Source organism: Neoarius graeffei, chromosome 8 (genome assembly GCF_027579695.1).
Source record: "Neoarius graeffei isolate fNeoGra1 chromosome 8, fNeoGra1.pri, whole genome shotgun sequence".
In the NCBI taxonomy this organism is placed as follows: Eukaryota; Metazoa; Chordata; class Actinopteri; order Siluriformes; family Ariidae; genus Neoarius; species Neoarius graeffei.
Window position 1 is genome coordinate 69,373,189 of NC_083576.1, and position 10,903 is coordinate 69,384,091.

Genomic DNA, 10,903 nt, shown 5'->3' on the forward strand with positions numbered 1-10,903 from the left:
TGTGGGGGGAAACCGGAGCACCCGGAGGAAACCCACGCGGACACGGGGAGAACATGCAAACTCCGCACAGAAAGGCCCTCGCCGGCCACGGGGCTCGAACCCGGACCTTCTTGCTGTGAGACGACAGCGCTAACCACTACACCACCGTGCCGCCTACACACACTGTATAACCTTTAAATATTTTTGTCATGAGCTCTTACTTAGATCATTATTTTACTGTAATTTTTTATCACCAATGTTATTTATGTCTGAACCATAGTTTGTATTACTATTTTTAGGCAAAATTGTTATTTTGTTCCAGTGTTACACTACATCTTGCACAATATTCCACAAGTCTATACAGTATGTAAAACATGTGCAAGACAACATTCCAATTTTATTTTCTACAGCATGATAAGATAAGGGGCGGCACGGTGGTGTAGTGGTTAGCGCTGTCGCCTCACAGCAAGAAGGTCCTGGGTTCGAGCCCCGGGGCCGGCGAGGGCCTTTCTGTGTGGAGTTTGCATGTTCTCCCCGTGTCCGCGTGGGTTTCCTCCGGGTGCTCCGGTTTCCCCCACAGTCCAAAGACATGCAGGTTAGGTTAACTGGTGACTCTAAATTGACCGTAGGTGTGAATGTGAATGGTTGTCTGTGTCTATGTGTCAGCCCTGTGATGACTTGGTGACTTGTCCAGGGTGTACCCCACCTTTCGCCCATAGTCAGCTGGGATAGGCTCCAGCTTGCCTGCGACCCTGTAGAAGGATAAAGCGGCTAGAGATAATGAGAAGATCTCATCTCATCTCATTATCTCTAGCCGCTTTATCCTTCTACAGGGTCGCAGGCAAGCTGGAGCCTATCCCAGCTGACTACGGGCGAAAGGCGGGGTACACCCTGGACAAGTCGCCAGGTCATCACAGGGCTGACACATAGACACAGACAACCATTCACACTCACACCTACAGTCAATTTAGAGTCACCAGTTAACCTAACCTGCATGTCTTTGGACTGTGGGGGAAACCGGAGCACCCGGAGGAAACCCACGCGGACACGGGGAGAACATGCAAACTCCACACAGAAAGGCCCTCGCCGGCCCCGGGGCTCGAACCCAGGACCTTCTTGCTGTGAGGCGACAGCGCTAACCACTACACCACCGTGCCGCCCTATAAGATAAGATAAGATAAGATAAAACTTTATTAATCCTGAGGAAAATTCTTGTGCCAGAAGTCGCTCTATAACAAAACACTATTGATTAAAATACAACAGTACAAGCTGGAGGGGGAAAAAATCATTTTCTAAATCAATGTCATGCATGCTTTCATAAACGCCAAAATAATTACCGGTCCACTCAGTCCCTAGAGGAAGCAGGAGATCATGTACTCCACCTTGTGTGTGTGTGTGTGTGTGTGTGTGTGTGTGTGTATCTTTCAAACACTAAAATGACACTGAAATGGGATGCTAAATCAATTATACCCATAACATTCCTGGGCCAGTCCTTCCTATATTCCATTTAGCCTCTTCATTTCAACATGGCCCTGAACATAATGCAATATTGAAAGCAGTGTGTTATTTCCCAATACTGTAGAGTTTTATAGATTTGGCTTATAAATTCGGAATGCATATAGAAAGCTCGGTTACTTATGCCTTGAAAGCACAGCTCATTACTAAATTCATTGACATGGATCAAATAAAATAGCATAGTTTCCTTCATATTGATTGGATTTTATAGATTTAAAAATGGTAAGCCTCTCCACCCATGAGCAGACACATACAGCTGTTTAAAAGCATCATACGTTCATAAGTATTTAATAATAATAATAATAATAATAATAATAATCATCACCATCATAATAGCAATAACAATAATAATAACAACAGCAACAATAATCATAATCACAGCAACAACAATAATAATAATTATTATTAATGGGTGACACGGTGGTGTAGTGATTAGCACGGTCACCTCACAGCAAGAAGGTTCTGGGTTCGAGCCCAGCGGCTGGTGGGGGCCTTTCTCTGTGGAGTTTGCATGTTCTCCCCGTGTCTGCATGGGTTTCCTCCGGGTGCTCCGGTTTCCCCCACAGTCCAAAGATATGCGGTTAGGCTAATATGGGACGGCCTTGGACTGAGGTGCCCTTGAATGAGGCACCACTCTCAACTGCTCCTCGGGCGCTGTTAGCATGGCTGCCCACTGCTCTGGGTATGTGTGTGCGCTCATTGCTCACGTGTGTGTGTTCACTGCTTCAGATGGGTTAAATGCAGAGAGGAATTTCACAAGTGTGTGATGAATAAAGTTGTGCTTTCTTTCTTTCTTTCTTTCTTTCTTTCTTTCTTTCTTTCTTTCTTTCTATTATTATAACAGTAACAGCAATAATAATAATAATAATAATAAATGTTTAATATTATTAATATTTATTAAATATATTATTACTTTTATCTGAACTTTTCACCACAGATGCACGTCCTGCAACTTTAAATGCTGCTTTCAGATGTGATTGGTTCATTGTTGCCATCCAATCAGAGTGCGGAAGTAATCCGACCAATCGCCTTAGCAGATTCTGCCACGTGGTTTCCGCATTCTCATTCCTGGTTACACGTGTTTGCTATAGAGGTATGTTTTCACCCGGTATTTCCAAACGCACTTAAAAACATCATCTGTATTATATTCACAGCATGTCATTTGTTACCAAGTTTTTATGAATATCCTCGATTTATTGTAATATTGTTTTTCAATTGTTTCTCAGTAAACTATCTATGTGCATGTAATTGACTGCTGGACACGATAGTCAGCCATTAGCTATAAAATCAGGATCAAGTTTCGAACCATTATTCATTGTCCTGATGTCCAAAACAAGCAGAAAGTAGCTGCCTGTCTTCAGACCTGTCTCCTTTTGCTTGGCCACAATGTTAAGGTTTATGATTATGTTCCACACTGGTAGCTAATATCACGTGAGCTCAGTGTTGGATAACAGTCTAGCCATCATGTTACATGTAATCTTAATCAAAGTATTCATTGCGACATGAAGAGATTCCAGCTTGTCATTGTCCTGTTTTCATTCATTTTTCTCACAGGTTTAGCTAAGTAAGAAATGTCAGCATTACAGCCTCTCAGTAACAGCATGGCTGCCCAGACTGGTTGTGGCATCAACACAGAGTCCTCTGCTCTGTATTAACAAAAACCTTCAGACAACGAAAAGCAAAGAAGAAAAAGAACAGCTTCATGGAATGCCAGAAAATCTGCCAGGCACTCAAACGAAAGTGGAATGAGGTGCTGGAAGACCACGTGTCCTCAGACTCCCCACTGGGAAGCGCACAGCCTTGGAAGGAAAAAAGGATCAAAACTCTTGGTAATACAAAAGAGTCCGAATGTGCAGGTTCACCCAGTGACACCTGGGAAGCGGACAGTGGTTTCTCATCAGAGAGCAGTCCTCCCACCAGTGGCCGGAGTTCTCCCTGCGTTGGGGTTCAGCCCTCCATGCTGCTGGCCATGGACTGTGAAATGGTAGGGACAGGTCCGAATGGACAGTTTAGTGAACTGGCCCGCTGTAGTCTGTTAAATTACTCTGGGACTGTGATCTATGACAAGTATGTCCTCCCTCGTCAGCCTGTCACGGACTACCGGACACCATGGAGTGGCATTAAAAAGGAGCACTTGATAAATGCTTTGCCCTATGAAGAAGCGAGAAAGGAGGTAGGGCAAAAGGGCACAATTTTCTTGTTGTTAAAAAGATTATATGGTGTAAATAATATATCTTTATTAACAGTGTAATAGAACAAACACATCATTACAAATTAACTGGCATCAAATCCAATGATAAAAGTGCAACAGGTTTCCAACAAGTCAACTTTTTTTGTTAAACAGTAGAGCCTATTCCCCACAGGTATCGGGCAATAAACCCAGAGCGGAAGAGTCCAACTTTCTATTTAATTTTATTGGGTTCAGTTCACAGGTTCTGATTGACTCCTGAGTAATCTGCAATAATGTCTGACATGCTGATAATAAATTCCATGCATTTTCAATGTACTGGGGCCGAATAACACCCCATAGGGCCTTATGCCCCACTTTCCCCTCCAAACATTTCTAACTTTTATGACTAACATTTCAGCGTATTATAATAATAGTTGTTACAATAAAAAATTTTTTAGTCTTTAATTAGGCACATTTCTAATTATTGATTCCTAATTATTGATTCATCATTATTAACTAAAATATTAACTCTGTGTCTCAGATTTTGCAGATCATTAATGGGAAGGTTATAATTGGTCATGCTCTGCATCACGACTTTGCGGTCCTGGGAATTAGCATACCACATCGCATGGTTAGGGACACTGCGTCTTCCCGTCTCCTGCGACAGCTGTATGGTGCTTCTGCAGGATGTCTGTCTCTAAAGAAATTGACCAGGAAGCTTCTCAAAAGGAGCATACAGGTATAGTTTATTCATCTTCTTTACTAAATGTTTCGAAAGACAATTACAAAATGCCATGAGAGAAAATTCCAGACTAATGTAAACATATGATAGATAGATTGAATAGTGTTAATTACACTACCGTTCAAAAGTTTGGGGTCACTTTGAAATGTCCTTATTTTTGAAAGAAAAGCACTGTTCTTTTCAATGAAGCTCACTTTAAACTAATCAGAAATCCACTCTATACATTGCTAATGTGGTAAATGACTATTCTAGCTGCAAATGTCTGGTTTTTGGTGCAATATCTCCATAGGTGTATAGAGGTCCATTTCCAGCAACTATCACTCCAGTGTTCTAATGGTACAATGTGTTTGCTCATTGCCTCAGAAGGCTAATGGATGATTAGAAAACCCTTGTACAATCATGTTAGCACAGCTGAAAACAGTTGAGCTCTTTAGAGAAGCTATAAAACTGACCTTCCTTTGAGCAGATTGAGTTTCTGGAGCATCACATTTGTGGGGTCGATTAAATGCTCAAAATGGCCAGAAAAATGTCTTGACTATATTTTCTATTCATTTTACAACTTCGTCATCGTCGTGGTGCGGGATGACTCAGGGGGGCTGAGCGTCCGTGGCCCGTCGCACAATATCCCTCCAGCTCTCTTTGTCTTTCACCGCGCGGGCAGCAGTCGAAAGCCCCATCCCGGTCAAAGCCACCACTCCATCCATCACTCACGTCTTTTGCCGGCCTCTTCGTCGCGTTCCGAAGATCATGCCAGTGATGAAATCGGCCACTATTCCCTCCGCTCTCATAACATGGCCAAAATACCGCAACTTCAGCTTGTCACAATACTTCATCAGATTCCAGCTGCCTCCAATCTGTTGCCTCACATAGATGTTCGATTTCTTCTCAGTCCAGCTAATCCTTAACATTCTGCGGTAAGACCAGTTCTTAAAAGCTTCGATTCTCTTCCGATCAGACTTTTTCAGCGCCCAAGACTCGGCCCCATAAGTGGCAATCGGAAACACCAGTGACCGGAGGAGGCATAGCTTTGTGCGTTGACAGATGTTCCTATCCGTCCATACAGGGGCCAGGCTGATAACTGCCGTCTTCGCAATCACAAGTTGCCGCCGTATCTCGGTTGTCTCATTGCTGTCAGGGTTGATCATCACTCCTAGGTAGTTAAAAGCCTCGATCTCTTCCACTACCTAGCCATCAACCACCAGCGTCTCCAGTACAAATCTGTTATCATCGTCAGTGCTCGCGTCCTTGCCGACCACCATCAATTTCGTCTTCTGCACGTTCAAGAACAGACCAGCTTTTTCACTGGCTTCCTTTACACGTCCCAGTAGTTGTTCCAGTTTGCGCATAGAGTTCGCCACCAGAGCCACGTCATCCGCATATCATAAGTTGGTGATACGCCTGCCTCCCACATAGATCTCGCCGGTGAAATCCTGCAATGCTTCGTGCATGATTCGCTCTGAGTACAAGTTAAAAAGGCCGGGCGACGCCACACAGCCTTGTCGAACGCCCTTTCCTATGGAGAACCAGTCTGAGAGACCATAGCTCGTCTGAACTGCAGCCAGCTGGTTTTTGTACAGTGAGCGTAGCAATTGTATCACGTGGCTAGGGAATCCCATCTCACACATTCCGGCCCATAGCCGCTCGTGTTCAACCATATCGAACGCTTTTTTGTAGTCATTAAAACAGATGTAGAGTTTTCGTCGACGCACACGATGTTTCTCAATCAATAACTTTAGACTAGCTATTTGATCCTGCGTGCCCCTCCCAGGTCTAAAGCCCACTTGTTCTTTGGACATCTCGCTTTCCATCTTCTGCATCAGGCGCGCCACCACAATCCTCAGCAGAACCTTACTCGCATGTGGTATCAAGGCAATTGTCCTGTTGTTTTCACACTTCAGCACGTTGCCCTTTTTTGGCAGCACCACGAACACTGACTTGGTCCAGTCTTCTGGCCATGTCCGTGTGTTCCAGATGCGCATGCACAGCTCATGCATGGCGCAAGCGACGCTATCTCCACCAGCTTTCAGCAATTCGGTGGGTATGTCATCTATTCCGGGGCATTTGCCAGACTTTAGGTGCTTCAATGCCTGTTCGACCTCGCTGAGGAGTGGAGGCGGCTCATCGGGTTGATCCGGGACCTCCGCGACAGTAGGGTCGTCAGTCTTTTTGTACAGGTTGAAACAGTATTCAGCCCAACGATCCTTGATGCCTTGTCCCTCAGAAATGACACATCCACTTTGGTCCTTCACAGCATCCACTCGGGGTCTGAATTTCTTTGTGATATTCTTCACTCCCTTGTACATGTTGCACGAGGCTGCAGTGGTAGCGTGGTTTTCGATCGCTTGACACTGGGCCTCGATATTTCGCTTTTTGTCCCGTTGCACGAGCCGTCGAACCTCACGATGACAATCCCGATACCGTTCTCATTTTACAACTTATGGTGGTAAATAAGTGTGACTTTTCATGGAAAACACAAAATTGTCTGGGTGACCCCAAACTTTTGAACGGTAGTGTAGGTCATTTTGTTTTGGGGCAGTTCTAGATAGATGCTATTTGGTCACAGCATTTACAATCTTTGCTGTCTCCTGAAGGATTTTTAGTGTGATTTTGGATAACACTCAGTGCTGGTGTTGTTTCTACACAATAAAGGCACTTGAAGGTAACTTCTTTCGTGTATGTGTATTTTTGGCTAGTTTTGAGGTTCAGACATCCACGACGGGAGGAAGCCTTCATGGTTGGTAGCTGTTGGGTGCTGAGAGTGGGGATTGCCCATGACTAATGTGGCACCCCATCAATATTTAACATTTATTCGCTGAAGGCAAGGTGAAGATCGATGAATAATAATCGAGACGAAGTCAAGAAAGACCTGTACAGACTAGCTAGGCAGAGAAACAGGGAAGCAAGGGATGTACAGCAGGTAAGAGTGATGAAAGATGTAAATGGAAATGTGCTGACAAACAAAGAGAGTGTATTAAGAAGGTGGAAAGAGTACTTTGAGGATTCATTAAATGAGGAGAATCCAAGAGAGAAAAGGTCAGATTCATTGGATACAGCAAATCAGGAAGCAGAGTTGGTTAGTAAGGATGAGGTGAGGGCAGCCATGAAAAGAATGAAGACTGGGAAAGCAATCGGACCAGATGGTATCCCAATTGAGGCTTGGAGATGTTTGGGTGAGACGGCCGTGGAGTTCCTAACGAGATTGTTTAATAAGATCCTAGAGAATGAGAAAATGCCGAATGAATGGAGAAGGTGTGCTAGTCCCAATATACGAGAATAAGGGAGATGTACAGAGCTGCAGTAATTACAGAGGAATAAAATTGATGAGCCACACCATGAAGCTATGGGAAAGGGTATTGGAGGCGAGATTGAGAAGAGAGGTAGCAATCTGTGAACAGCAGTACGGGTTTATGCCAAGGAAGAGCACGCTGGATGCAATTTTTGCTTTAAGAATGTTAATGGAGAAGTACAGGGAAGGCCAGAGAAAGCTACATTGTGTGTTTGTAAACCTGGAGAAGGCATACAATAGAGTGCCGAGAGATGAGTTATGGTATTGTATGAGAAAGAGTGGAGTGAATGAGAAGTATATTAGAGTGGTGCAAGACGTGTATGAGAACAGTGAAACAGCAGTGAGGTGTGCAGTTGGAACAACTGAATGGTTCAAGGTGAAGGTGGGACTCCGTCAAGGATCTGCTTTGAGTCCTTTTTTGTTTGCCATAGTGATGGATAGCTTGACGGACGAAATGAGGCAAGAGTCACCATGGAACATGATGTTTGCGGATGATATTGTGATATGTGGTGAAAGTAGAAAGGCGGTTGAGCTGGGTTGGGAGAGATGGCGGTATGCATTGGAACGAAGAGGAATGAAGGTGAGCAGGAGCAAAACAGAATACATGTGCATCAATGAGAATAGGGATGAGTGTAGTGAAGATGCAAGGAGTAGACATAAAGAAAGTTGGTGAATTCAAGTACCTGGGGTCAACTGTGCAGGAAAATGGGGGCTGCGATAGTGAGGTGAGAAAGAGAGTGCAGGCAGGGTGGAGTAGTTGGAGAAGGATTTCGGGAGTCATTTGTGATAGGAAAGTCCCAGCAAAAGTGAAAGGTAAGATGTATAAGAGAGTAGTGAGACCAGCTGTGATGTATGGATTGGAGACCGTACCCTTAACGAAGAGACAGGAGGCAAAGTTGGAGGTGGTGGAGTTGAGGATGTTAAGCTTTGCGATGGGAGTGACAAGGTTGGACAGGATAAGGAACGAGTACATCAGAGGGACAGCACATGTGGAGAGCTTGGGAATTAAGCTAAGAGAGATGAGACTGAGATGGTATGGGCACATCCTGAGAAGAGATGCAGAGCATGTGGGAAGGAGAATGTTGAGGATGGAGCTGCCAGGCAAACGAAAATGAGGAAGGCCAAAGAGGAGATACATGGATGTGGTGAGAGAGGACATGAAAGTGGCAGGTGTGGTAGAGAAGGATGTGGAAGACAGGGAGCAATGGACACGAAAGATCCGTTGTGGCGACCCCTAATCGGGACCAGCCAAAAGAAGAAAAAGAGCTGTCTCCTGGAGGATTTTTAGTGTGATTTTGGATAACACTCAATGCTGGTGTTGTTTCTACACAATAAAGGCACTTGAAGGTAACTTCTTTCGTGTATGTGTATTTTTGGCTACTTTTGAGGTTCAGACATCCATGACGGGAGGAAGCCTGCACGGTTGGTAGCTGTCGGGTGCTGAGGGTGGGAATTGCCCATGACTAATGTGGCACCCCATCAATATTTAACAATTATTCGCTGAAGGCAAGGTGAAGATTGATGAATAATAATTGAGACGAAGTCAAGGTTATTATTCACTGATATTCACTGAGCCTGATGCAGATAATTGTCTTAGTATAAATACATTGGTGATTATTTAAAAAAAATATATTTCAAACTTGAGCGGCACGGTGGTGTAGTGGTTAGCGCTGTCGCCTCACAGCAAGAAGGTCCGGGTTCGAGCCCCGTGGCTGGCGAGGGCCTTTCTGTGCGGAGTTTGCATGTTCTCCCCGTGTCCGCGTGGGTTTCCTCCGGGTGCTCCGGTTTCCCCCACAGTCCAAAGACATGCAGGTTAGGTTAACTGGTGACTCTAAATTGACCGTAGGTGTGAATGTGAGTGTGAATGGTTGTCTGTGTCTATGTGTCAGCCCTGTGATGACCTGGCGACTTGTCCAGGGTGTGCCCTGCCTTTCGCCCGTAGTCAGCTGGGATAGGCTCCAGCTTGCCTGCGACCCTGTAGAACAGGATAAAGCGGCTAGAGATATTTCAAACTTCAAAAGTGGCTTGTAAATGTAATAAAGGTGTGCGCAGACTTGTCACTTATCTATGCCGAGTTACATAAAACACTTTGTTTTGAAATAGATAAAATAAATCACAATTCCACCTTAGCTTTGAATAGTTTTAGACCAAACTTCTTTCATAATTTCTAATTCTTCCTCACTTACGGTGACGCAGCAATTGGCTGCCATTTTGCCGAGTCACTGGAGGTGATTATCGAGAAAGTGTTTGAATTTCTCAACCAATAAGTTTGCGCGATTTTCTATAATCACTTCTATATTTATACTAATGATCAATATTGACTGAAATGAAACATTTAATCAGTGTACAGTGTAAATGTTCAAACATTAATAAGAGACCAAGTACAATGTCTTTGTTCATTTGGGTTCTCTTTATATACTTTTAGGACTTCTAATGATGTTTTAGGTCATGTTTAAAATTCTAAAGGGTTCACAAACTTTCAATTACTACTGTACATGAAAATGTCATTCATGAATATAAATTGCTGCATGCAAATATTACCAAGAGGCTATTGCTTTAAAATATGCACATCTATATGGTATTTCTTGTTCATTCAGTTTGACAGGACTGGGCATTGCTCTGTAGAAGATGCTCTTGCTGCTCTGGACCTCTACAAGCTGGTGGAAGAGCGGTGGGAAAAATCTCTCCAACCTTACGCCCAAAATTCATATCCAGCCACTGAGTCGACGTCCTCTCTGGAGCACTACATGCAGGATGAATACTGGCCTGATAGTTTAACCGACTGCAATGAGTGAGAGACCTGTACGGCAGAGAAGCTCGGACTGAAACCTCACTGAACTTGCGTCGGTCTACTGTTTGGGCTGCTGACAGAATTTGTTGTTTTGAGAAATCTGTAGCAAACCTTGGGTATGTTTGAGTGATAGTACTATGGCCAACTTTACTTCACAGATATGGAGATATTAATCCTGTGGTTAAAGCAAGGAAGCGAGCAGCGTTAAAGTAATGACGTTCTTACAATTACTTCTAAACTACCTTATGCAGACTTGTTCTCATACAAAATCACAGGTTATTGTGATTTTAACTCACAAGTTTTGTAAAGATGCCTGAGAGTAACTACAGTGTAGCTCAGTCTGTGTATATTTATATAATTTATAGGTAATTGTGCAAAAACGTTGTAACCGTGGTTTATTAAAGATTACATCCTACTCGA

General features: G+C 43.8%; 1 protein-coding gene across 1 annotated transcript; it reads left to right on the top strand.

The window, feature by feature from the left end:
- The first annotated feature begins 3,065 nt into the window (after positions 1-3,065).
- Positions 3,066-10,903, top strand: isg20 (interferon stimulated exonuclease gene). Its single transcript, XM_060927013.1, is given in 4 exon segments — positions 3,066-3,113; positions 3,116-3,667; positions 4,206-4,403; positions 10,290-10,903. Coding segments are annotated over 4 exon segments (996 nt in total). The 3' UTR covers positions 10,488-10,903.